Source organism: Ammospiza caudacuta, chromosome 22 (genome assembly GCF_027887145.1).
Source record: "Ammospiza caudacuta isolate bAmmCau1 chromosome 22, bAmmCau1.pri, whole genome shotgun sequence".
NCBI lineage: Eukaryota > Metazoa > Chordata > Aves > Passeriformes > Passerellidae > Ammospiza > Ammospiza caudacuta.
The window spans coordinates 2,520,223-2,548,037 of NC_080614.1; the positions used below are offsets into that span (position 1 = coordinate 2,520,223).

General features: G+C 44.5%; 1 protein-coding gene across 3 annotated transcripts; it reads left to right on the forward strand.

Moving 5' to 3' along the window:
• CDC42 (cell division cycle 42) lies at positions 1-27,743 on the forward strand. 3 transcript variants are annotated; one of them, XM_058818810.1, is made up of 6 exons: positions 1-67; positions 12,661-12,801; positions 17,349-17,421; positions 20,289-20,398; positions 20,494-20,691; positions 26,335-27,743. In XM_058818810.1, the coding sequence occupies exons 2-6, from the start codon at positions 12,697-12,699 to the stop codon at positions 26,422-26,424; spliced, it is 576 nt and encodes a 191-aa protein (XP_058674793.1). In that variant the 5' UTR covers positions 1-67; positions 12,661-12,696; the 3' UTR covers positions 26,425-27,743. The 3 variants fall into 3 exon arrangements, with proteins under 3 accessions (XP_058674793.1, XP_058674794.1, XP_058674795.1); XM_058818811.1 differs by lacking the exon at positions 26,335-27,743 and adding an exon at positions 24,872-25,652; XM_058818812.1 differs by lacking the exon at positions 1-67 and adding an exon at positions 662-886.
• Positions 27,744-27,815: the final 72 nt, after the last annotated feature.

The following is a 27,815-nucleotide window of genomic DNA, read 5'->3' on the forward strand; positions in this document are numbered from 1 at the left end:
GGCTGCCCCTGTGCCTTCGCCGAGGAGACCCCGCAGTGAGCTGCCAACGCCCGGCGGAGCGTCCGAGGTGAGAGTGGGGGGGGGAGGGGGGCGGAGACGGAACCGGGACCCCCGGCCGAGCACGGGGACCCCCGGCACCGCCGACTGGTCCTGATCCCCGCGCAGCACCCGCCAGCGCAGCCCTGGCCTTCACCTCGGTCGGAGCGCCCGCTGTGCGGGAGCCGCCCTGCCGGGCCCGCTGTGTGTGCGGAACCTCCCCGGCAGCCGCCTGCCGGGGGGAAGGGCGGCCTCGTCCCGGCGGGTCTCGGTGGCTGCTGGCGGGCGCTTGCCTTTGTGGGCCTGGTCTGTTGAGACGGTGGGCATGGCCGCCGCTTCTCCTGCCCACCCCCCCCTCCTGGCGGCGGACGGACTGGACCCTCGGAGCAGCGCAGGAAGCGTTTCCGCGGCCATGGCGGGGCCCGCCCGTACTCCCTTGGCCCTGCCCGTCCCAGCCCCGCCCTGCCCGTCCCGGCTTCAGCCGCGGCCCTCCGCGCTTGGTGCAGCCCGGCTGCGCCCGGGGCTGTGCGAGAAGCCCCGGGGGGCTGCGGGTTGAGCGAGGTGTGCCGTGCCGTGCCGTGCCGCAGGAGCCCTGAACCGCAGCAGGGTGCGGGCATGGTGAGGGATTGAGCTCCAGCTACGTGCCCCGCACAGACAGCGCTCAGTCGAGAAGTCGCAGACTCTTCTGGGCATCTGCCTCACGAGCTCCAGTGCTGTGGGTTACCCGGAGCCGTCCCACAGCTCTCGTTACAGCGTGATGCCCCTGGCTGTAGCTAGGGCAGCAGCTAACACTGCTTCGAGGGTTCGTGTTGTCATGTGTTCTTCATTCTCCTTGGGAATCTCATAAAATGTACGTACTGCAGCAACATAACACTTGCCTGTGTTTTAAAGGTCTGTTTTAGTGATCTAGACTTCAGTTGTGTATTTGTAAGTAGATAGAACCTGCCGCTGGTGACAGCAGTAGGAGACAGTCACAGGGCCAGTCACAGGTAGCTGTGAACACAACAGCCAGCCTTGGAAACCTGTGCTTAACAAAGAACATTCTCGTGCTCAGGATTCCTGGTGTCCTTTCTGTGCGGATGCTGTGGCCGGGGCAGCCAGAGATCCCATCTTGACAGCAGCATGAGGAAGAAAAGCTCTGGCGAAGAGGCCATGTTAGATGGGAACTGGGCGATCAGAAGTGGATTGCTTGGTCTGGCCATCTGTGATTGTCTTTGTCTCGTATTCATCTGTGCTTCTCTCCCAGGAAGGAGGTGTGGGTTGCTCAGAGTATTGAGTTGCAGTGCCCCAAACACTTTTTTTTTTTTTTTGGAAGGGGGCATTTAAAACCTGGATCAAGCTCTTTGTATTGCTGATTGGGATAACTCAGTAAAGCATTACAGCTTCTCTTTTTCAGTAAGCAAATTATATTCAGCTGGTTGTATGTGGGGAAGCTGTTGTAAACTTCCCTTCTGTTGTAAACTTCTGCTTTGTAAACTCTTGTTGTTAATGTAAGGTTCTGAGGAAGAAAGTATAGGCAAGTGTGTATTTGAGTCAGGTCTTAGACATGCATGTAAGGTTTGAATGAGTATATTGCTGACTGTAAAAATGATTTGGTGTTTAAACAGTTCTCATTTATGCTTCAGTAACAACAAAAAAAAAGTCTTGGCAAGGAATAAAAAATTACTGGGGTGCAAGATAAAACATGTTTTCACTTCGGTAACATATCCTAGGCAGAAATTTTAATCACTAGATTTGCATACTTTGAACTTGGTTATTCATGACCTGCAACTGATGCTCTGAATTCATTAACTGCTCTGCTTTAGAATTGTTTGTTTGCCCAAAACTGATGGTCGGGCTGGGGAGTTCGTGATGTTTTTACTGTTTAAATAGAAAAGCTCTGGAAGCTCTAGAGCGTGAAGTACCTAAAAGGGAAATTGTCAGAAACTGTCGTTCTGCTTAAAACCAACAGTAAAGAGAAATGGAGCCCCTGTGAAACTCCCAGGGATTTCTCTTATAAGTGTGCAGTGGGCTTTCCTTGCTCTAAACCGTGCGTGTGGCTGATTGAAGGTGTAGCATGAAGCTGGCCACTAATCTTGATGTAAAGTTTGACTTTTTGGTTAAAATGGTGCTGTAGTACTAAAATAATTTTCCATGTCTTGTGAGCATAAATAGCTGGACCTTACAATTAAAACCTTTCCAGCCACTCTTGTTCCCATGGAGGGGTTGGTGTAGCTGGGTTCCAGCTCTGCTGTTAGCTCCAGAAGACTTGGACAATAAACAAACGTGCAGCACTACAGCTGGAGTTCATGTAAGATGTTGCAGGTGAGGTGTGTGTAATCTGCTCGATGCCCGTGTGAGGCTCTCAGCTTTGGAAGTTGTCTGTGGGCTTGTGTGTGCTCATTCCTCTGCCTGCTCTTTGTGGTCAGCCGAGCTCTCCTGCTGGCCTTTGACGCCATCATGAATTCATGATACTAGTTTCTGGAACAAGAGACAGGAGGAATTGTAGGGGGTGTAGTTTTCTTTGTCCTTTAGGAAAATATTCTTTGCTAAGAAAAGAATGACATCTTTTTAATTTCAGAAGATGAAAGTTCTGTTAAATCAAATGGAGGTAAAATTGGTTTCTGGTGCTTCAGGTAGCAAGAAGCCCTCTTTAACCACTTAGTCTTCTTCCCTGGCTCCTTTCACTCCCTTACATTAAATGTAGGTGAAAGCACCTTTGTTAATATATGACAAATAAAGCAACTTATTGACCAGATAAGCTTTTATGCAAAATTTTAAAAGAAATTCTAAGTATCTTTGCATTTCTGCAGCCTGTCACCATTTAATTATCTGGCTTCCACCAGACCCTACACTTTACACTTTATTATGGTTGTACACTATACAAACTAAGTGTATATCCATCAGGAAGGACTGCCATTAGGAGTGGTAGGTAAAGAAATCCCTTTCTCCAGAGTTTCTGCGAGGGTTGAAGCCTGGCACAAAAGCTCTCCCTCCCTGGGGATGTTGGGCCACCCCAGCATAGTGGCCAGCTGCCTCTTGCAGCCCACGGTGTGTATGTCAGTACTTGAGGTGAGTGACAGGAACGGCATTAAGGCAGGTAATTTCCACCTTCTTGTGGGGGATCCTTCAGGTTGCTTTTGAGTGGATGAACTGGGTTTGGTTACCTGGTCCTGGGTGTGCAGAAAACTGCAAACAGTGAGAACAAGAAGCAGAGTTTGTGTAATTAATCTTTGTAATCTCCCCTTGGAGTTTCAGAGAATGACTCTGACCTAAAGAGTTGTAAAACTTCAAAATACTAATTGGCCTGTTTTCAGTAGAGCAGCTGTTCTTTCCTTGAAAATGTTGATTTTTCTTCCAAACAAGTGATATTTTATAAAGAGAAAACAAAGAATTTGTTTTGAAAAGCTTTTAAAAGCTGTTATTATGTTTTAAGCTCTTGTACTGCCAGTTCACCCCATTACTTTAGAGTGTTATGGCATAATTCCTACCAGGAGAGTTGGTCCATGCACCATTTTCTTGTCTCATGAAAAAATACAGAAGCTTTTTTAGTAAAGTAACATGGGGGCTTCCTTGGGGCCTTTGGCGAGATATACCTGTCTCTTGTAGGTGCTTCCAGCTACATTTTTGCCACGTTGTCCATGGCTGTGATGAGATTGCATGGGAAGACACGTCCACATGTGTTTTCCAGCATAGACCAGACTCTGGCAGGTGAAGGTTTTCACCAGGCTGAGGTGGTGTTAGAGCAAGCCTTAGGCTGCTGTGGACTGGGACCAGTAGAGACCCTGGCGGAGCAGGCGATTGCTGTGGCGTGTGTTGCTGCACTCACAGCAGCAGCTGAGACTGCCAGAACTATCTTGCTTTGGAGCAAGCTGGTTTGAGTTGCTCAGCTCGTCACAAGTTGAAGGATGCTGTGCTGTGTTTCTGGCCAATGATGAGCGTTCAGTTTGGGGAAATAATGACAAAGATGCTCCTGCAGCTTTGCATGCAAGTCAGGAAGGCCTCTGCCACTCCATGAGCTGGATGACTGTGTGCACCAAAGAGCAGCTGGGGAACAGCTGAATGCTGAGGGGCTTGCGTGGGGCCTGCATCTGGCTGCATCAGTGTGTTGGAGCAGTTACCTTGAGTTCAGTGGTACTGCGGGGTTTGGTGCATGGGAAGTGTTGCTGAGTCTCCCGTGTCCTGGAACGCTGTTTCTTTGAGCCGCTTGTGCATCTGGCGATAGCTGAATAAGTGCCAGGTGCCAGCAGGTCCTGAGGACAGGGCTGCTGGGGCTCATCTTGGGCTCGGGGAAGTGGGGTGGTTCCAGCTGCTCTGGTTCCTTCTGTTGGTTAGGTGAATGAAGGGCAGCTCCCCTGCTGCTGTCATGGTGTTGGTGAGCCTTCCAGCTACTTTATTTTAACAGCGATCCAGGATAGCTCAGTATCTGGATAAAGTTGCTTTTGCAGTGTTTTTAAACCAGGCTTTATCTTTGAAGTCTTCAAATAGCATGTTGGTACACAGCCTGAGCTGTTCTCCCTGAACACAGTGTGTCTTCCTGGGAACTTTCTGTTTGTGTGCATGGAGGACCTGCAGCTGTCCTGTTCCCTGAGCATAACAGGCGTAAGCAGGATCTGCTGCAGTGTGCAAGACAGGGTGCTTCTCATGAAGGAAAACGTGCCTCAAAATACAGGAACTTCTCCCAATATCTTTTCCAACTCTGTTGAATGTAGCTGGGGAGAACCATCAGGGCCATGTGGGCCTTGGTTGGATGCTGTGTTCAAATGAGAGTGTAGGTGCAGTTTGTATTTTTAAATAGTATCAGTATGCAACAAAGTTAGTGAAAATAGGGGGTTTTAAGTGGTAATAAAATATTGAACGGGATTTTGTTGCATGGTTGATGAATACAGCTTCCTGTAGAGTGTGAAAGTGAAGAGTAATAAGATAAGATTAAAATGCCTTTGGCAGAAAAGGACTTAATGTAACCCCACGCACATCCCAGTGCTTAATCTGGGGCAGATTTTTCCTGTGGTGATGCTGCTTTTGACAGCGTAACCTTAACCAGAGTGATAATGGGAAAGTTGTCACTTTTTTCCTGTGGAGTTTATGTTCAGTTGAAGGTGGTAGCTTGGAGCCTTGAAGTGGGATAGTGGGCAGAACCTGTGGCTAAGGAGGTGCAGGCACAGCTGCGCTGCAGTGTAACTGATATGGCAGCAGAGCCTGCTGAGTCACACTATCTAGCTGGTCAGCTTTCTGGTTTTGAATTTAGGGCTAAAATGGGATTACTTGTTTTTCCTCTTCTTTTTTTTGAAGTTGCAAAACTTGGAATGTGTGTTACAGTGCTGCTGGTAGTTTGGGCTCAGGCTATTCAAATTCCCCTGCCCAACTGTCTTCACTTCCTGTTTTGTGTGTGTGTACCAGGCGGTTGTGAGGAGTCTTTAGGAAGATGTGCAAAGTAGCTCTCAAATATTGCAGAATTAGAGAGAGAAAATTGCATTAAGTATAGAAAATATCAGTTGACCTCAAACAGTGAGGTCCCTTCCAACTCAGCATATTCTGTTCTATTCTATGATAGCTCTATGATAGTTGCCTTTTGAGAAGAGATCTCTTATTGCTTCTTTGGCAATTCACAGTAATTTGTCCAGAAAGGGGACTTCGAACCTGCAGAGGTGCTGGGGTATTCAGGCTCTGTTGAGTCCATTAATCTGCAGATTAAGGGATGCTCGAGGACCTCAGACACATGATTTATCTTCCAACAGGGATTCCTGTGATGATAGCAAACTTTGTGGGTTTCAAGAACACCAGGAACCTGTGAGATAAACCAGGGCTGTCATGGTATTGATCCAGCTCTGTTGGTGATGGTGATCCTGTGGCTCTTCCCGCTGCTTGTTTTTGTGTGCCTGCCCACAAATTTCTCATGCTGACATCCAACACCAGGTTGAGACTGTTGATGTGAGCAGGCATGTAGATGGAGCCATGCAGCAGCTCTGCTGCTGTTGTTCTCTTCAACTTCAGATAAAAACCCACCCGCTGCAGATCCAGGTCTTTACCTGAATTCTTGTGTTTATCTTGACAAAGCTTCTAGTGCAACTGAACTTTTGTGCCTCTGTCTTGTAATTAGACACACTTATAAGGTAAACAGCAACACTGGTTTTTGGAGACAGAATTTGTACTCTGCAGGGAGAACTGGTAGTATTTAAAGGATTGTGTCTGATCTGTTAGCGATAGTTAATCCCAAAACAGTGCTTAAAGCAGGATAGCCTTTTCAAGATTGTGTCTCAAGTCCGTCCCTTGTGCTTTTGCAGGTTTTAGCTTGGATTTCATGATTCCCTTGTTCTAGAGGAGTGGAACTCCAGTTCTGTGCTGGTTTGTAGTTCAACAGCTGCCTTAAGCCTCACCTAAGAAACTAAAGACCCAGGTGATAAGATTGACTTGGAACCTCTGGTAACAAGTGTGTTTGTGTATAGAGATTGTGTGCAGCAGCCTAAGCTCTGGGCAGGATGGGCAGTTGAGCTTGGGCACCAGGTAGTTTAGAACCTAATATATTCCTTTATGTGTCATTTTACTAGCATTTACCACTTTACTAGCATAGAAGTGGCAGATGTGTTTAGTTCTGGGGTGAGATCTTCATGAAGAAGATGATTCCTAGCAAGCTGGAAGGGGGGGTGGGCTTTGGGTTGGAGGATTTTCACTGTGTCTGTAGATAGATGTTGCTGCACATGTGCACATGTGCAGAGGAGAATTCTGGCCATGGTGATACTACTCTTAAAACTGTGCCAGTTCGTCCTTCTATAGTTAACTCTTAATCAGAGTGTGGCTTCTGTTTGTGTTTTACATCACAGGTTTGTGACTGTACCAAGAGGTCCAAGGTCTTCTCCCTGTGTGGTTGGCAGCTGAGCTCATGTGGTCCCTTCGTTAATGGCTTGGGATCTCCGCAGGGAAACCGTGTGTTGTACATGGCAACCTTTGTCATGTGGTGTTTGTAATACAGGCATAGAGTGCCTCTTCCTTGTAATGCTGGGAGGTATCTCTGGTGAGGCAAATCAGGTTGCTGGGATTGTAGCAGCCAAGTACCTCTCCTTGGTGCCCCTGTGACTGCAGAGATTTGTCACTTTGAAAAGCAAAAGTGTTTGTGGTAGGGCTAGAAGAAGTGGCTGAGGGTAAGGACCTTGAAATGAAGTAGATTGATTTGGGAAGAAATTATCAAGTACAAAGGAGGACTTTGTTTAGAACTGTGTGGTTTTACAGGATATGAAATGAAACTACCATGGAAGGGCAAAAGTAGTTACCTGAGATCATGAATAAAATCCTGTGAATATTGTTCCTGTCATTGTGGACTCCTTGAGTGCTTTGAGTTGGATGAATAAACTGTTAACTGTAAAATGACATTGGATGGGGAAAAAAAAATCTTAGTTTTCAGAAATGGCTGCTTGTTTTCTTTGAATGGGAGCAGGTGCTCAAACAGGATCTGGAAGCTGTGATTGACTGGTTAAGGTTCAACTCTTATGCTAATGGTGTATCCCAGAGGGCACCACAAATTGGTTCTTAGTTGGCAGTGGCTTGCAGTGAGCCAAGGTAGCCAGTCCTAGTGATGAAATGGCAGCAGTTTCAGTCCTGCCTGATAGAGGAAGTGGTGGTGCTGCTCAGGCAGGAAGTGAGTTCAGGACGTGGGGACAGATCTGACAGCACAGTTTCCTTTAGCTGGGAGAATGTGCACATTTTAACCTGAGAACAAACTTCAGTAGCTTAAAAGGTAGAGAAATTTTAACACGCTTGAAGGCTTGTGATTTCTTCTTCAGATTACATGGGAAGCAAGAGTGAAGGTGAGATCGTGGGAATTCTGAGTTTAGTCGGGAACACTGTGTACAAAACCGCACAAAATTTCACTTAATTCTCCAGTTAATAGTGCACATAGGTGCTGGAGCAGATTGGAGCTACTCTTAAGTTACAGAAAGTTTGTGAAAGCCAGGTGCTCCCATAGTACCGCCATGTTTCATATGCTTGGCTTTAGGATGGGAAAGTCAGACTTGCACAGGAGATGCAGGTGTGTTTGGGATGGTATGGTGAGTGCTTAGTCAGTGGGAACCTGCCTTAGGTACTGTGGATTTCTTCAGCCTCTTGTGATCGGTTAGTGGCTTGGTGCTTGAAGGCCTGTGTGACCAAAGTGCATCCCTCCTGAATTTCCTTTGCTCCAGGAAGGATTATCGAGCTCCAGAATGTCCCCCTGGAGACTTCCGTTCCTTGTTTGTTGTATTACTCACATCTCTGTTAACACTTCTGGAATTAATCCTAAATGCAGATCAGCTGTCTTCCACAAAAGTGTAATTGAGCTTTAAAGCAAAATTCTGTAAAACGTGCCTATGAATTTGACAGAGTTTACATGGCTGTTTAATCCACAGTTTCCAGATGCCAGGTCTCAGTTGTCTAGGACAGTGTTGAGTTCTCTGAAATCCTGCTGTTGTGGTCACATGCTGAGCAGGTTAAAATCCAGCAAATACTGCAAGTGTCATTAGTTAACATGTACTTTACTGAATTGCTGAAGGTTTTGATTACACTACAGAGAGACTTGAGGGATCAAATCAGTGCAATGCTCTGTTTCTTTTTTTTTAATATTTTTTTATGTTTTTAAGAAGTCTTTAGAGCTCCTTGAACAGAGCTAAGTCATATTGACCTGCATTGCATTCCTGGTCTTTATCAGCTCTTCTGTCTGGGCTTGACCAGATGGCACACAATTACATGGCTCAAAATCCACTCACTGCCCTCAGGCTAGGATGACTTCAATGCTTTCCAGTCTCTTTCAATTCTTTCAGATATTTAAAACTGCTTGGAGTGCTCTCTCTGCTGGGTGTTGTACATACAGACTGTGGTGACTTCTGGGGGGCAACAAGCCCAAAGCCTCTGTAACTTCTTTGTTTCTATTGCCCTTGTCGTTGCACTCTGGGGATGAGTTATTCTGTGGTTAATCTTAAATTGGATTAAGTTACTTCTATACCACAAGTCAATGATGTATGTATCCTTAAAGCTATTCCTATGGAAGAGGAGGTCCCAGGATTGTGAATCTAAGCTCCTTAGAAATGAGCTTGTTTTCAGCTGTGGAATTCTTACAAGTGCAAAACATTAGCTCATCCAGCTACTTTGCCACTGCTAAGACTTTGGAGGCCTGTGCTGAACACTCTAAATCTATTTAAAACTTACACCATTTTATTTCAGTATTTAAGCATAAAGTTATGCATCCATTTAAAAAATGTAGGGGGATCTCTTTACCTAAGGGATGTGCCCAAATTTTTGTTTCTTTTAATGTGTAATTTTGAAGTGTCTTATTGTGGTGGGGGCAATCAGAATTGAACAACTGGTGTGAGAGCAGTGGTACTTGCTTGTTTCATAGAGAATTTCCAATGATCCAGTTCAATTGTTTTCATGGTAAATGCTATTAGTTTTGTGTTTTAGAAAGGAGGAAAAAACAAAAAAAGAAAGAAAACAGCCCTGCCTGGGCTTTTCCAGACCCCTGTTGTGCCATTCAGAGTCTACTTTAGGCTCCAGAGCAAGGCTTTGGGTTATAAGGATCAGGTCACCTGGTAGAAAACAGTAGTGCGTGCTGCCTCACCCCGTGCAGTGGCTTGCGTGTTTGAGTCGTTGATCTGCACCACAGCAGTGCTTTGCTTCAGGAGGGAATTGGAGGTGCAGAGAGAATGAACGAGCAGCGCTCCTGCAGATGCTTTTGATTTGCAGCGCTGGTGTTTGTTCGAGAGAAACTGTGTGGGATAGGGCTGGTAGCTCACTGCCGTAGTCGGAGCTGTAGGCATGACATGAGCTGCGTGCAGCTGGTGCTGTGTCAGCCCCAGACTCTGACCCGAGCCCTTGCCAGAGAACAGCATCTTCTCTCCCAGTGTCAGTGTGGGGGGACTTGCCTGTGTCCAAGGACAGGGAAGAAGCAAAGGCTTGCAGCACACTCTGTGACCTGAGGCACTCTCTAGTACTGTGGCTTGCTTGATGCTCTCTGGAGTAATGAGCTGTAAAATGCTTTTTCTTTTTACAAAGGTGTATATGAGGTTTTTTGGTAATACACAAGATCTGAGTTTATGGAGAGTCATGGATTGGTCTGTTGCAGTGAGCACAGGGAATGCTTCAGAGTCAGGATTTTACCTCTTGGGTGTTTTCTGGGCTCTGGACAGATGGTCTGAAGCAGATGTGTAACCCGCAAATTACAGGTAGAACAGGAAGGGAGGATTGCAGCATGGAGGAGTTCTGGTCTGCCAAGGAGAGAGCTGCTTGGAAAGAGTGCTTCTCTAAAGGTTTGACTGTAAGTGCTGTTTTGTGAGAGGGATGTTTCTCCTCTTGTGCCAGCCCTGGGGTGAGGAAGGACAGCTGGAGCAGGGGTTCCAGGGACTGGCTGGGCAGTGTAACAAATTCGAGTGGAAATTGGAAAAACATATGAGAAGTGGCTGGGAAACCCAGTCTGGAGATTTGTTTTGTACTTCATTTACTAACTCTGAGAGGAATTCTTGGAGGCAGCAGCTTACCCGCACTGAGCAGCGGCAGAGCTGGATGCTTTGGGCTTTGCCCAAACCCAGAGGTAGATGGTAGAATTGTATTGCCCATGTGAGCGGGGCACACTGCTGACTGTGTCCGGGCTGAGCTGGAATGCACTTGGGTTCATTTGCTCTGCCTGAGTTTTGGCATGTTTTCCTTTGGAAATCACCTTAATGAGTGGCTCATCCCTTTGCACTTTTTCTCTGAGCATGAAAACTTTCTTAATATGGGCCTGAGCTGTGCTGCTCCACTGCCTGCTTTCTGTCTGGTTGTTTTTTTTTTTTTTCTTCTGAAATGGGACTTTCTCTGGGGTCAATCAGTGCTGACAGCATGGCAAGGCAGAACTGAGGGAGCCCTTCGCAACTGAGGCAATATTGAATAATAGTATTTGGGTGTAAACAGTTGAACTGGCCTGAACACAGAAGATGTCTTTTGAAATGTAAATAGTTGCTTTTTCCTTCTGAGTAAATATGTGCTTGCTTCAGGGCCAAATTGCAGAGCTTTTTGTTGTATTAATGAAGGGCCTGTTGATACGTCTGCACAGTGCATCCTTCTGGATGTCTGCTGGGAAACTGAGATCTGCATAAATCAATAGATTCTATTGATATTGAAATGGGGTACTGGTGGCTACACCTGATGCTTACACACATAATTTATTATCTCTGTGCTTGCTGAAAGAAGAATTACAGGTGAGGATGGCAGTGTGAGTGCCTGGTGTACCAGGTGCTCGCTGATGGCCTGCCCTGAGAATCTTTGCTGCCATTTCCTAAAACTGCTTGTGGTTTTGTCCAGGTCTTGTGGGAATGGCTGTAGCTAGTATTCCCCTACAAGTACTGTTCTTAGGAACTTCTGAGGATGTTTATTATGAAGGTAGCTGTCTTTCTTGAAATCTTAGAGCAACCCTGTGGTATCTGAAGAAGAGCTGGGGGTGGTATGTTTCTTTTGAGTCTCTAGCAATTTCCTTTCCTTGCAGGCACGATGGTATGATACACAGTATCAAATCATGTTGCTGGCTGTGACTAAAGCCTCAAAAATTTGGATTTGCATATTTACATTACTGTAAGAAGTGAAATCTTCAGGAAGTGACCGAATGAATAGTTCAGGAGGGATTGATTCGGATTTTTTAATACAGTTACCCTGACTTGCAGTTACCCAGACCTGAGAACCGTGGCAACATCCTTGCTTGCTAAAGCTTTGCTGTTCCTGTGATGGCAAATTTGCTGCTTGCAACACCTCCTGCTCCCCTCAGGACTTTACAGAGACTTCACGGCAAGTCTTTGTTGCTGTAAATAAAAGTGTTTTGGATGATATTATGCTGACAGTCAGTGAGAGCTTTGCCACTAATTTCCTGGGGTCAGGATTTCACACATCTATGTGAAGGCATGACCGGAGGCCTGGTACACCTCTAATTAAAGTAATACACAAATGAAAGACAGCCAGCAAGTGTTTGGAGGAGATATTGGTGATGCATACTGGTTTAGTTCATGTACTAAAGTTTTTGCTGGGACTGTGTTGGAGTAACTGGGTGCATTTAGATTTTGTGATGTCAGAAGTCCCCTTGGGATCTGAATGCCCTGCTGAGCTCTCAGTGCTGTAAACACTTCACAGTGGGCATAAAGGTATGTGTTAACTAGCAACTTTAACCAGAAAATTGTAAAATGATGCTTAGGTCCTAAAAAAGGCAGGGAGAGAAGAAAAGAATCATGTTTATTTCTGTCTGTATGTGTTAATTTCTATTCCACAAACACTTCTGGTGTGTCTTACGCTGAGCTGCTCTCCAGCGGGCGCTCTCTGGAAGGCAGGTGTGTTCCTGAGCAGCTCTCAAGACCAGAGCTTACGCTTCCAGCTTCCACTGCATGTGAGGCTACATACTTCCATGCATAAAAATCGAGTCTGGAAAAGCCAAAAGATCTTTTTGCCCATCTCTAGGTAACTAGGCAAAAATTCTTCTGCTTATGAATGTGAGCTGCTTTGTGTGTGTAGTGGAGGGAAAGGATCTACCAACTCATTTAGGAATGTCATGTTTTCATATCTCACATGTGCTATAGTGGTTTGGGCTCATGTCAAAGGGGATATGCATGGCTATCTAGTGCATCTGGGAACCATCTAAATATATGTATCTTTTTTTTCTTCTAGGTTCTCTTTGGATTGATATTCTAGTAGATTTCAGCAATGCAGACGATCAAGTGTGTAGTAGTGGGTGATGGTGCTGTTGGTAAAACCTGTCTCTTAATTTCTTATACAACAAATAAATTCCCATCGGAATACGTACCAACGGTAAGTGTGAGAATGGCTCAAACTCTTCTTTGGGCTTGCTGGGGCGGGGTAGCATGAGTTCCTTTTTGAACTAACCTTGATGGCATGCATTCTCTAATATGTGTTCTTATAGCCTCTTGGAGACTGACTAATAGAGCATGGAAGAGTGAGAATCAGTCTGACACCATGCTGTTACCTTCCATATCACCTGGTAGTGCTAGTCAGTTCACCTGTGTGTGTCAGTTCTTGCTACTTGACTGCTGTGCAGATTCTGTATTTTCTTTGTGGATGGACTCTGTGAGTGAGATAAGCAGTGTGAACAACTGCAGATCAGTGGAGAGTAAGCAGTAGGAACACCTGCTCTCCTGGTTGTGCTCTCACTTCCTGCTACATCTTTGTTTTTAGGGAAGGGAGTGTTTCATGTTGCTAGAATAGTCAGTGACAACAGTTAACATTTTCTGAAGCTCATTTTCTCACCCTCACTACGGAGGGTGATTTGTCAACTTCAGCTAAGTATGAGGAGCGTGTTTGGATGCAGACACATTCTTTTGTACTTCAAAATGTATGCATAGTCCTTAACTACACTGAAGTAACTGTTTTGAGTTTCACAGGCTCAGTTTTCTGAAATACTGAATCCCTTGACTTATCCAAAGTTCAAAGTGAGAGCGGTTTGACTGCCTGTGAGGCACGTGCACAGTCTTCCTGTCAGAAAAGTGCTTTTCCACTTGATATTGTGTACACAAGATCGCTATACTGCCACTGAGGTGGGTCAGTTTTTAGTGAGGTTGCTGCAAGAGACTGGCAGCTGGATGTTGTAATCATATTGTTGTTATAATATTTCTGGAGTCCGTACCTTCTGGGTGGTTTCCTCACATGCAGCTCTTCTCAGCAGTGCCGGTCCTTGTGGCTTCATCAGGGCTCCTTCCAGGGCTCTCAAGCCACCCCCTTTTGTCCTAGTAACCTTCACGAGCCACAGCTGCTGCCCAACTAAGGACTTCACAGCTGTGGCTCATTTAGAATAACTAGAACTGGGGCAAGGCCACTTATACAGTACATAGATTTTACAGGGACTCTTACTATACTACTATAGCTGGATGCTCTTTGTACTAATTTTCTCTGTTATGGTCTGAAAAGGCCATCTTCTGTTAATATACAAGTTGAAGAGTTTATCTATGTATCCCAAACAAATTTGGATGTGGAAATGCATCACAGAGAACATCTGCCAGTAAAAGCGTTGGTAATGTTCTCTGTGTTACAAAGTAATTCAGAAGACGAGGTAGCTCCTCTGAGATGGCCGGTAGCTCAGCCTGATAGCTCTTTTGGAATACGAAAATGTCTTCTCTTTGTGGGAAAGAAGTTGCAGTAGACATCATCATGTCTCTTTGAGATACTGGCTTTATATGCTATCCAGAATTTTTCAACTTACCAGATACGAGGTTTGTCCTGGGTAGGACAGACTTCCACAAAATAAAAATGTTTGTCTTTAGTTGTAGATGAGGAGCTGATCATGAAAGGACTCCCAAACCTCCTAGTGTTCAGGGTAGAGGCAGTGGTCACTAGTGGGAACTTGTGGATTGTGCTGTAGGCACAGGGACCCAGGATCAGCCTCTCTCATGGGCTCTGTTATGGATTGGTAGAGAAGTGGCATTTGAAACTGTTTCGCCATTCTTAAGTTTTTCAGTGGTGTCACATATCCTGATGTGATGCTTGTAGGGCAGCTACATTCTGTGCTGAACCTGTGAAAGGCTGCTTGTCGTATTTAAGCTGTTCTTTATAGTCAAGGCAAAATGAAATTGATCAGTGAATTCAGCAGTGAGTGTTTCTATACTTACCCCTTAAGGGAAGTGATAGAGCTGAAAAATGTTATAATCTTAAAATGTATGTTTTGAAAGCCTTCAAGTTGGTATCCTGTCCTGCACACAGTAGTGCTACCTGTAAATCTCTGCTAGAAAGGAATGTGGAAAACATGCGAAAAGGTTAGTTGCCAGTGAATTGTGTTCAAGGTGTGCTGAGGCTTCTCTATAGTGCCTTTTAAATCTGCCTCATGTTTCCAAAATATTATTTACCTCTGAACTTCATGGCTTGAGGAACTCACTGTTCTGGAGATACCAGAGGCCCATTCCTAATTCTGTGAACAGCCTAGAGGCATACTTCAGACTCTGGAAACTGGTACATCACCTCTGATATTCCACCTAATGCTTCTGATAATAAATGGACAGAGAAGTAGAACGGATACTTCAGTCCCTGTGCAGTGGCCTGGCTGCAGTGTGGATGGAGAGCACATCATTTCAGTCCTATAGTTCTGTTCAGTTGGCGCTGTGTTTTGCGATCCTTTCTCTTCATGGAGGATGTTTCCCAGTGGAAGATGGATTTCATGGTGGTACTGCACATAGTTAGTTATCTGTATGTTTTTGATTTTGTTGCCATTCTCAAAAATCAAGGCAGTGAAGGGCACGTCTTTGGAAAGGCACTGGCAATGTTTGGGTTGTGACAGCTCAAGTGAGAGCTCATGCCAGTTGCTGTAGTGGGCTGCCTGGCAGGAACTGCTTTGGGCTCTGTTTTTTAGCCATTTTGGCACAACTGAGGATGAAATTGTCTGTGAATTGTACTATGAGACTATAGTTGCCTGGTTTCTGTGAAGGCCAGCCTCATAACCCTGGCCTTCTTAGGGCTCTACCCCAAACATTTCAATAGAAACTATACCTTAAGACAAAAATTGAAATTAAAAAATCCCATTTTGCAGATAGGGAGCTTTAAAAACAAAAAACAAGATGAGGAAGGAGACATGCTAATTGCCCTGAAAGGGCAGCTGCAGGTGGTAGCTGAACAAAAATGGGGGGATATTGCTGGGGGATTGAGCTGCCGACCATCTTCTGACATGTGGAAGAGGAAATGCTCTGACCTTCATCACTCTGGCTCCTTGTTCTGTTCCTAGGAACAGAGGAGTTTCATCCTGATAAGTCTTTTGGGGTCTTGAAGCAGTACAGTCATGGGATGTTGAATGTGCCCTGTGAAAATACTTTCAACCATCCCTCAACCTCAAGGTGTGATTTGGAGCTAGACCCTTTCTTGTATGTTCAGTAAGGCAAACCCAGTGCAGTGTTTGATGGATTGAGTTGGAGGTCGTGGGGACGAGTGGCGATGTCTCTTGCAGTGCTTTAAAATCTTGAATGTGCTAATTCAAAATAGTGTGAGAAGTGGATTTCTGCTTCTGGATGATGTTCTGGGGATATGCAGTGTGCAGTGGCCATAGTTGCTTTCTCAGTCATTGTAAGTTTTGAAAAGCTGAAAAAAATAGGATAGTGTTGGGTCTGTCTTTAACCAGGGCAGTCAGGTGGGAAGGAGACATTTGAACTCTGGGGAGTACAGCTTTGAAGTGCAGTTTCACTGCTCTTCAATTTTTGTTGTTTTTTTTCTTTTTCCAAGGACCTAAGCTCTTACTGTATTGACAACAGATGCATGTGACTACTTGTTTCCCACATCCCTCCCTGCTCACTTCCGTGAAAAAGCCTTTGAGGTGGCTGCTGACATCTTTCCTGTTGGGATTTACTTCAGCTGTGAGAGCTGCTCAGGCTGCAGTTCTGTGAGGAAGCAGAATTTCCTCATCATTCTTTGGAGATCCTGACTTGCCCCAAGTGACCATGCAGCACCTTGCAGGGGCAGGTGGTGGGTTTTTGGTTTTCTTTTTGCAGTGGGGAGGATCTTTTGCCATAGGTTGTTTCTGCAGTATTGTCTGTTGTGGTTCTGAAGATAACATCGTTATTGAAATGAAGGATGCTGACCTCAGACAGTGCTCTCCTGAGTGGATGGGTGGAGGAGTTGAGCTTTTGGGTAGGTTGTTGTGTCAGTTGTACTGTAAGTCACTTTGTGCGTGAAACACTCGTGGGTAGTGCTGGTTTTGATCTGTGCAACCTCCTGGAGGGCAGTACTATTGTACCAGGTTCTGTTGCAGAGGCAGTAGATCTTGGTATCTGGAACCAGACTCTCCTTTCAGATTGGATTTGACACAGATTGATTTTTTTACCAGATACTGCTTCCTTCAGAGATGGAGGATAAATCTCTCTTGAAAGGATGGACTCTATAATAGAGTTGCCTAGATACTCAGAAATTTGGACTTGAGAGGATTTAGGTACTGTGAGATACAGCCCCATCACTCTGTGCCCTTGAATGGCAGGGCTGACTTTACCTGTTCTGTCCTTGTGAGGATGTGTTTACTGTGTCTAAGACTAAGGTTGAAGTTTAGAATTTCTTTGGCAGCGTGGGAAACCTCCTTGCAGTAACAGGCAAACACTGTTGTAGGTGTTTTGCTCAGTGGTTTTTACTGTGTGTTATTCAGTGGTGTACCTTGTATGCCTTTGCTTGACTGTGTTGTGGAAACAGTTGGAGTATCACTATTACATGTGGAATTGTTCTGTTAATAGTATTAGTGGTAATAGCACTGTAAGCCTGATGGTTCTGTTTTCCTCTAGAGGTGTCTCTTATTCAAATTAGATGTGCTCTGGCAAGATGGGTAGGATGATGGTTTGAGAATCATGTCTCCTTGAAACATGTGTCTCTTTTCTTGCCAGGTTTTCGATAACTATGCTGTAACAGTGATGATTGGAGGAGAGCCTTACACCCTTGGCCTCTTTGATACTGCAGGTGAGAAACCAAGTGCTTGTGTCATTGTACTTGACCAAGATTTACCTGAGGTGATGTTGAACATGAAGACATACAGTTGGGTTTTTTTTTTTGTTGAGATTTTCTTTTAATAGAAGGGGAGAATCTCTCTTGATTCTGGCAAGACAGAATGACTAATATTAGAACCTTTTAAATGTCTCTGCATCCTTAATGTGGATGAAGTCAGGGTGTGGATTTCATAAGCCCTCTCACTGCTTGCTTTTAAAAATTAAAAATCTGCTGGCCTCTTGTTTAAGCTGCATCTCAGTTTTAGGCTGGAGAAATGTGCAGTGATGAAACAGCTAAACATGGCTTTGCATGTGTGAAAAGAAATGGTAGAAACTGGTTCAGCTGCTGGATACTCGTCCCTACCACCTAATAATACTGAAGTGATGTGGCAACAACTGGTATTGTAAACTCTTCTTCAAAAGAGCCCTTCTGGAGAGCTTAGTCCATAAGCATTCATGTAAAATTGTCTGATAAAATTTAATCTGTTTCCAGCTGTGTTCTTACATGCATCATTAATGTCTAATTTTATTAATGAAACAATCTTAGGTTTCCAGTTAAACACTATAGCTGTTAAAGGAACTTTCCTTTTTGGCCATCCAGTCACACTTCACCACCTGAGCTGGGACTGAAGCCTGTTCATAGTGGCAGCTCCAGTGACACAGTGGGGCCTCGCTTGATTCTCAGTGTGCCCCACACTCCACAGTCAGACAAGGTCTCCTTACTGCTTCAGCCCCAGATTTCACATAGATGTCTCAGGCAGCCAGGGCCTTAACATTTAATTGTGGTGCAAAACCAAAATAACAGCTTGAGCTAGTGCCTCTGGGAAGAGATACTGAACAAAGCAAACCATGGGCTTTTATGTCCCTCACAGCATGTGTTTGAAAGTCTGGGAGCTTCCAGCTGAGTCCTTGGTTCCTGCTGTATCTCTGAATGTGCCTCAGCTGGCTGTGCCACAGGTCCCTGGGCCCTTCATTGTGCAGAGGGTCAGTGCCAGCTCCTCTGGAGCTCCTGGACACCCAGAGCTCAACCTGCAGCTGGCACTGCATCTGTACCTTGAGCTGTCTGTACTGAATGTATTCTTCAGCATGGCTTCACTTAGCTCTCCGTGTTCTCCTCCCAAATGTGATTTGTGTTCCCATTATTGTAAGCTCCCTAGTTCATGGATGAGGAGTTAGGTGGAGAAGAGAGACTCTTTCCTGACATATGTTGTGTGGTCTGCTGTAGGCATCTTGGTGGTCCTACAGCAGTTCTAGTATTGCACGGTCCCTGTGTGGGTGATTGTGTTGGTCCTTCTCTGCCTATTTTCCGGCTGAGGGTTCAGACCTCTGAGAAGTGTTGTGTGTGTAGTTACGCACATTTTCTGTTATCAACATGAGCAGTGATCCAGCTAGCAATTTTGAGAAGTTACCAAATTACTTTAATGCATGTAGGTGACTCTGTGCACTTGTGAATGTAAAGGCTTTCTTTCCTGAGCAGGACTGCTGAGGGGAAAGTATGTGTTCTTAATGGTTGCCTGCTTTTTCTAAGTACCAGCCAGCACAGGTGACAAAATTTAACGATGCATGAATCCCCTATTGCTGGTTCTCAGATTAAAACCCAAGTCTTTGTTTTGAGCGTGTACTTGGAAGATAGACTTTTGGAGTAGTTTGTTAATTGCAACATTTTATTTTAGATTTAGATTAGATGCTAGGAAGAAATTCTTCCCTATGAGGATGATGAGGCCCTGGCACAGGTTGCCCAGAGAAGCTGTGGCTGCCCCTGGATCCCTGGAAGTGTCCAAGGCCAGATTGACTGGGGCTTGGAGCAACCTGATCCTAGTGGAAGGTGTCCCTGCCCATGGCAGGTGGTTGGAATGAGCTTCAAGATTCTTTTCACCCCAAACCATGAGACTGTGATTCTGGTCAGTGCTCACTCCTCTCTGTCCAGCCAAGCACAGTAGACAGGACGAGATGTCTAGATTTCCATCTTCAAACTGTAGGTCTTCTCCATTGAGGTGTCCCAGCTGCTGTGTTGACTCCTTCAAGATCTTGTAGGTCTTTGTCCTGTAGGATGAGTGAGACAGCATTAGTTGGAATCTGAGACATCTTAAACAAGTGTCTTGGATTTTGTTGCCAGTAAGTGCAGCAGCTTCATTGCCAAATTGGGTTTCTAAAAGTAATGCAGCTGAATTATGCAGGAGGAGGTTTAAGAATGAAATTTGACAGTCAGGCTGATGGATCAGTGCTAGTGGTGCCTTGCAGAGACTCCATGCACATAGGGACTCAAGGGAGGAGGCTGGCTTCTTCCAAAGCACAGCCCATGCTGGGACTTCGGTGAGGTTTTAGGGGAATACTGCTGGGTGGCCTGGTTGCAGTCATGTGTACCAGCAACATTCTCCTCCTCATGCCTGGAGACACTTCAGTGAGTCACAGCATAAGTCAGAACAAAACTAATTTTTTCTCCCTTCTTGAGAGGAGGGGATTTTTTGCAGGGTAATGAAATTTGATGGCATAATACTTGTAATGAATGGTCACCTATAACTGGAGCGACGTTCTGCAACTGTCCTTCATAACTGAGGAGAGTGTTATGCAGTCCGAGGGTGTTTGATCTCAAAATGTATTGGAGGCTTCCCAGCTTTCCTGTGACTTTCAGCGGCTCACTGTCACATAGCAACTGAATGAATTCTGGATTTGAAACATAGATTTTTCAAATGTTTGAGTTCACTATGTGCTTGGCTATTTGCTTCAGAGTTAGGATTAATCACAGCCATGTTATTGTGATGAAATGTGAATTCTGACTCCTTGTAAAGGGCAGGATTTTGTCGTCTGGGTCTAATACAGTGTTAATTTCCTCCTTTCTAGGTCAGGAAGATTACGATAGATTACGACCCCTCAGCTATCCACAGACAGATGTATTTCTGGTCTGTTTCTCAGTGGTCTCTCCTTCTTCATTTGAAAATGTGAAAGAAAAGGTTGGTTGAACTCTGCATGAAAAGGGAGCTGCTGAAGTATGTCAGGAGTTATCTTAGGTAGTTAGTAACAAATGCTGTGTCTCTTCTGTCTTTAGTGGGTACCTGAAATTACTCACCACTGTCCAAAGACTCCTTTTCTGCTTGTTGGGACCCAGATTGATTTAAGAGATGATCCCTCAACAATTGAGAAACTTGCCAAGAACAAGCAGAAGCCCATAACTCCAGAGACTGCTGAAAAGCTGGCCCGGGACCTGAAGGCTGTAAAATACGTGGAATGCTCTGCACTTACGCAGGTAAGGGTTGGTCTTTGACCATTTTTGCTTGCTTTTATTCCATGCTTTTTTTCAGTTCCAGGGAAAAACAACTTAGTGTGGATGTGAAGGGGTGTAAGCTCTGGGTCTGCTATTTACAGTGTAGCTTTCTCTTTGTCATGTTGTTCTAAGGCACAGAGAGTTGGCAGTGGTACAAAGAAAATCAGCCTGTGTGGTTTAGGCCTAATGGGGGTGATGGAGGAGGATGTGCTTACTGTGTTTACTTCTGTGCTGGAGAAAAATAACCGTTGATAACTTAGAAGGTACATTTTGGACAATAATTGGGTTGGGACACAGTGTGCACGTCACTGCTGAAACAAGCAGGCAAACAAAAAAATGCCTCTCGATAAAGTCAATGCTGGTACTTTGAAGACTGGAAACTTTCATAGTTGATAGCTGCCTTCTCTTCCTGTGCAGCTGGTGGTCGGCTGTTTCCTGTGTCCTTCCTTCAGATAGAAGTTCTGTTAAAACAGAAAGTAACAGTTAAATAGTTCTTAAGACAGTTCTTACATCATGTTTATAACTTGTGAATGTGAATCAAATGCCAACTAAAGTAGCTGATTTGAGAGCAAGAAACTCAATTATCTTTTCCCTTTCAGTTAGGAATACTAGAGTGGGAGCCATTTTCTGGCTAGCTGACCTGTTGCCTTGACTTTGGATGCTCTGAGAACTTAATCCTAGGTTCTTACTCTTGCAGAATTGACTATAACACTTTGAACAGCTTCCTTAATGCTGGTCTGTAAAGAATTTGTTCATCTCTGATGTGCATGGAACCAGGGGTGCACAGTATCAAGCTCCTCACTCTTTCCAGTTATGTTGTTCATTGATCTCCTTGAGCACAAAGCTATTACCAAACTTCACAAATCCTGAAGTTCTACTTATCTTGCCCCTTTTTTCCAGATTGCATGTTTACTCTTCCATTTAAAATCCTCACGCTTTTTTTGTAACAAAGCTTTGCCTGGGTGTCTCCTGTGAAGGAACTTTGCTGGAGTTGTGCAGGACACTGACCCTGGAGGTGATGTGGTGGGGCGTGCTGCTGCTCATCCTGGGAATCCCTGATCAGAAGGTGGTCTTGGCCATGCTTCGTAACTGCCCGCAGGCAAGCTGAGGGCTGTTTATGCTTGAGCTGTAGTTTTTCTTGGGTCTGTTCAGCCCCAAAATATTGTTTTAGATGGTATCTGGCACAGCCTGAATGCTGCTGCTAACTAGGTTGTAGAACCTGCTAATTGGGTAAATACCTGCCAGGGCCTTTGTCCTGTATTGCTCTCTGAGACCCTTTCCTCTGTAGCTTTGGACTTGCTTTGGACTTGAGCTTGTGTCTGCTCAAATTGCATGGAATCACTTAGAATTACTACAGCAAGAGTTGATATGACAAAAAATGTTGGTGTTTATCCATTCTTTCTATTTCCCGATAGACTAATCTGTATCTGTTGCAGTGAACAACTTTATGCACTTGGAAGCTCAGCCTGAATTTTCTTCCAGAGCGTTAGTGCTTGTATACCAAGTGATGATTTTAGTGGTCAGGAGTGACCTGGGAGGAGGATTCAGAAGCCTTCTCACCTGGACAGCTAGTTGGTTTGCATCTGCTCCATTTCTCTCCCTTTGTTGTTGACTCACCAAACACTTTTTTCCTGGGTCTGTCATCAGTAGCTGGTGAACAGCATTGTAACTGATCTGCAAAGGGTTGTGTGGAGCTCCTGCAGTGATCTCACTGGCAGCTTGCTGAACACAGAAGGCAGCTTCCCTGGCCTGGAGGGTTATTTTCCTACCTGCAAGGTGATGCTGTAGTAGCTGATTTTAGCTGAAGTGAGACTCAGCTGGGTATTCAGTCTCTCTTTGCCTTGGATGCTGTCTGTGCGGTTCACTTCAGCAGTGCAGGGTGGTTTTTTTCTTCCCAACTAATCTACAAATTACTTTGACACCACAGTAGCTAATACTCATAGAATCATGGAGCTGGCATTATTTGTTTTTGTACTGTGTGAGTCATGAGAGGCTGAGTTTTGAGTTTTTTCTGTAAAGACAGAGTTTCTCCCCAAGTTTGGATAACTGCTCTATTGGAGAGCCAGTTCTATCCCCCTTTCCTCAGATTGTGGAATCCCTTTTTTGATGAAGGCATTTTCAGTGTCTGTCTCCAGCCTTTCTTTACAAGATCACCCAGTGCTACTGTGACAAGTAGGTGAGGTTTTGCTGTTAGGAAAGGGTGACTGACAGATTGCAACTACAGTGATTGTTACTTCTGTTACTCTTGGGTATGGATGTCTGCACTTTCTGAAGCCCAATCTTAGTACCTCACATCAGAGAGAATGCTGAATTTGATTTCTTTTTCTCCTGATGGTGGGTTGCCAGTTTTGACACAGATATATAAAGTGCTTTAAGCTGTCCATAAACAGAGGAATCCTGATCTCAGCCTGTTTCCAGTGTAACACAAAAGTCATGATTTTAACAGGCCTGTGTGTCTGTGGTATTGAACACAATTTCTTCCCTTCATGTTGTTACTCATGGTCATCCAAGCTTTTAACCCTGGTCCATTTTCACAACAATTTTGTCCCAGTCATTTTCTTTATCCTCTCCCCTTTTATGCTAGGTCCTTCAAAAAAAATCCCAAATTCTGCACTGCTGAACAAATTTCTTGCAGGTGATACAAACCCTGAATAGGAGAATTTAAGTAAAATTGTTTCCTTGACTCTTGCCCTGCCTGGGTTCTTAATCTGTTTAACAGTACATAATTGATTTTATGTTGCAGCCTTATTCTCACAGAGAAATTAAATCTAATTACTATTTGGACTTCAGAGGCATTATTTATCGGAAGTATTTAGCTCTTTTGTGAGCATGAGTTGCAACTCACTCAAAGAAAAAGAAAAATTTCTGGGGAGGATGTACAGAATGTACATCGTAGTTTCCTTAAACTATTGTTCTTTCAAGTATAATCTTGCATGTTATGTGATGGCCTTAAATGCTTCCAGATGGCACTGCCTTAGAGGTCTCCTATGTATGTGCTTTAGTAAAATAAGATTAAAGACCTTCTAAAAGGGATATATCCAGTATAACCTGTAAGGGAAAAACCAGTTACATTTGAATGATCTGAAAAGAAATTAATTTTTGCACAGATTGCAGTTGTTTACAGGATGTAATTGAAGCTTTTCTGTTTGCTTTCAGCTGTCATAAAGCAGTTCTCCTGAGTTTTTGAAGGGTGCACTCATGACAGTAGATTTAGGCGAGTCCAGTTAGTCTAAACCGAGCCAGGTTTCACTTCTGGTGTGGTGTGTAACCTGGCAGACTTGGGTGGGATGGTAACGCCCTGCCCTGTTCCTGTTGTGCTTACAGCAAATGCAGCGCATACTTTGTGCTCCGGGGTAACCCCTGCAGAGTCCCGCAGCTCTGTGACTGCTTTTCTGGTGTTGGATCCCAATCGTTGCACTCATAAAGCTGTTCCTGTCTTTCTGTGGTTACACTTGCTTTGGCAACTAAACTGAATAACTGAAATGCACCATTTCCATGCTGGCTCCCAGTGTCAGAGTAGCACTGGTAAGGTATTGCATCACTTCTAAAGACTTGAGAGTTAGTGACTGCCAGTGATGATGGCTTACCAGGGTGGTCCTGCTTCCCTCCCAGAATGTGTGTTCCCAGCCATTTGGAGACCTTCAGTTATTCAGGGGCTGAATTCACAAAGCAGAGGAGTTGTTTGGAGCCTTTGCTCTGGACCCGGGGAGTTGGGAGAAATACTCTGTGCATCCGAGGTGTTCACTTATCCACAGTGGGTGTCGACAAAAGGTTTAACTGACCTTTTGGGTCTCCCTGCTGGGGCAAGCTGCTGTGTGCTTGATTTATTCCCCTGTGAACTCCCTCAGTGTAGTGCAGCAGTGGAGCGGAAACCGTCACCATTTGTGTGGCCCCCTCCCCCATGTTCTTGCTGTGTTTGTGCCTCTGCCCTTCTGAGTGTTGATTTTGTTCCACTTGGCCTGTCACTTGTTCTGTCTCTGTCATTGACTTCTGGGTTATCTAAATGAGATTTTCTCCTGGGATCTACTTTGTTTTTTTGCAAAGTAAATCTGTTTACTGCCTCTGTGAATTCAGCCTGCTCCTGAGTGCTCTTTGTATCTGCTTGTTTTTCTCTAATCCTCTAACCTGGCTGCTGTTTTTTCTCCTCCCCTCTGTCTTGTAGAGAGGTCTGAAGAATGTGTTTGATGAGGCTATCCTAGCTGCCCTCGAGCCTCCGGAAACTCAGCCCAAAAGGAAGTGCTGTATATTCTAAACTTTCTTCTTCCCCTCTTGCTGCTGCTTCCTCTGTCCCACTACTGTAGAAACCCGGTTAAAAATGAATCAAACCATCTTGATTGAAAGCTGTTGTGCCTGCTTGCCATCTTAGAGCAACCTCTGTATTAGCTCTTGGACTGAAAACAGTACTTGAGATCTTTAGTAAAACATTGTGACTGTGGAACATGAACTGGACTCGCTTAACTCCCTGCTGCTTGGGTTGCCAGGTGTGGCTAGCTTTACAATTCAGGCTGTTGGGGGAAAGGATTTGGTTACACTGTTATTTAAAGAACGACCAAAAAAATGAGAGATGTTTGATCTTCCTGAATCCAACTGGAAGAAACAATGGGCGTGTTTTCCATTTCTGCTTGTGACTTAACTGTATTTGCATGACAAAAGTACCTGAACTGGTGATCTGCAAATGATGATGTAAAGTGAAGGGTTTTCTGGTTCTCCTGTGTGCAGTGAGATGTTTGCTGTTGCTTTGGCTGTCTGTGCTTTAGTGGAGTATCTGTCAATCCTTGGGGGGAAGGAAATATCAATGTACTTGCTACTGCTTTATGAACTGTTAAAATTATTGCTTTCATTAACATGGTAGAGCTCTTCATTTCAATAATAGATTCTTAAAGCCTGTTACTGTAAGATGTAAAGCTGCTGCTTACTATCGTGCTTCTGATTTTTATTGTTTTAAGGAAAAAACATGGATTGTAGCTTGTCTTTAAATTTTGAAATTAAAAATTGCAGTTGTTTGTATAAATGACTGATGAAACTTTATTCAAGTTGCATTTCCTGGCTCCAGTTTAATCCTCAACAGAGTGTATGATACCCCTCTGTACTCCTCCCAGCTTGACTTCTCTGTTACCACGGCAGCTTTCTGGGCTCTGCCTGGCTGCTTCTAACCCTGAGGTGTTTAGGGCTGGATACCCGACCAGAGCATGTACTGGATAAGGTTATAATTGCATACTTACCTTGTCTCTGACACACGGGGGTGTGTTGTCACAGGTGTGCTCCAGGTTAAGTTCTTCCATCTGAATGCAGCACTTTCTACTTTGTTATTAGCACGTGAAATATAAGTAGCCAGTTAGTCATAAAAGTTGCCTTAAGGAAATTACTTTGGTGCGCGTGTTTTGCTACTTGTGAAGCACACTGGTCCGTTCTCTGAGGATTCGTTTTCTCGTTCTGAAAATGAGATGCTCTGCTGAGAAACTGCTGAGAGCAGTGGTACGGAGCTTCGCTGGGCAGGCAGGCTTTAGGGATGGCAGATCTCCATGTGTCCTTAGAGGGGTGTGGCTGCCACTTGGCTTTCTGGGGTTTTGTATGTGTGAAAAATCAAAAATGAAACTGCCCCTTTCTCTCTTTGCCCCTTTTCAGAAAGGCCTAAAGAATGTATTTGACGAAGCGATATTGGCTGCCCTGGAGCCCCCGGAGCCGAAGAAGACTCGCAGGTGTGTGCTGCTATGAACGTCCCTCCACAGCCCCTTCTGCAAAGCTGGTGTTTGATGTCATACTAAAAGCAATGTTAAAATCAAACTAAAGATAAAATTTTAAAATTTGTTTTTGCAATAATGACAAATTCCCTGCACTCCCATCTCCCCCACACGATACCTGTGTGAGATGAGAATGTTAGTGTTTATTCCCCAGTGCCCCCTCAATTCACTTAAACTAGTTAATTTTGAGTAATTATGTATTATCAGAAGACACTGATCATTACTAGTTTTTTTTATTTTGTTTATTGTTTCTAATTTTTTTTTTTTGTTTAACATCAAGGCATGCTCAATGACTTTTTCTATAACAGACTAATTTTAGGCTGTTTAACTGAAGTCTTGCCCCTTACGCTGGTGTGGCAAGACTTGGTTCTGGTTTCTAGACCTTGTAGGGCTGTTCTGCAGCCAGCCAGCAGCCTGGGTATGAGCAGACTTTAGTCAGGAAAGCAAAATGTCCCAAGCTGGTGCTCCTCTAAGAAGGATTGTAGAAAATACATCTTCTCTGAAGTTGCCTTGTATCTTTTTGCCCTGGCTTTTTAACTGTGCAGGTAATAAATTTATACCCCATCCTCTAAGTTACGAAGCCTTAGGAACAGGAGAATGATTTTCTCTCGATGCACCATCAGACTTGAGACTAACTTGCCGGTCTCTTCCTTAATCTTTGCCATCACATTCTTTTGGCTCCTGCTGAAGAAATAACTGCCCCATTGGAAGTACACCTAGCTGGGTCAGTTGGCTTTTATTGAATCTACCTTCTGGCAATCCTTAATTATTAGAGAAATGCTTACAATGACCAGCACATACACGGCTGCTTGGACACCCTAAAGGGACCTGGGATGTGCTACAATGGGTTTTGGAGCTGGCTCTGATGGTGCATCTCTTGCTGGATGGCTTGGCATCCTTCAGGGAGAGGTGGAAAGACAGACAGACCTGTGTCAGTTGAAAAGAAGTGCAGGGAGGGGCTTCTGGTGTTTGGTGTGACACCATATTGGGACCAGTTGAGGGAACCCCTTTTTCTGCATTTTGCTCATGAGTAACCTTGAACCTGGAAGAGGGGCTCCAAGCCCTGAGGATCATGTGCAGTGTCTCTACATAGACCATCTGGAGTATCATAAGGATTTTACCAAAAATATATTTTGGTTTGCAAATTCAAAAAATTTTAAAACTTAGGGAATCTTCTTTATCTTCCACAATTTAAATTTCTTGTAGACTCATTAGTGTTGAACCAATGCTTTTTCATGTCTAAGTTCTTTGTATATGCATTCTTTTCAGATGTATTAAAGTATCTTCACAAGCCTGCCTGAGGGTAGTTATTTCCTTTGCCTTTCTTCTGAGTGTGAAGGACTTGTAAATATGGCTTTTATCCTT

Excerpts from the sequence above, each read along its gene's own strand:
- CDC42 (XM_058818810.1), top strand. The coding sequence starts at position 12,697 with ATGCAGACGATCAAGTGTGTAGTAGTGGGTGATGGTGCTGTTGGTAAA. Across the intron at positions 12,802-17,348 it reads CATCGGAATACGTACCAACG|GTTTTCGATAACTATGCTGT; the intron begins GTAAGTGTGAGA and ends TTTTCTTGCCAG. Across the intron at positions 20,399-20,493 it reads TTGAAAATGTGAAAGAAAAG|TGGGTACCTGAAATTACTCA; the intron begins GTTGGTTGAACT and ends TTCTGTCTTTAG.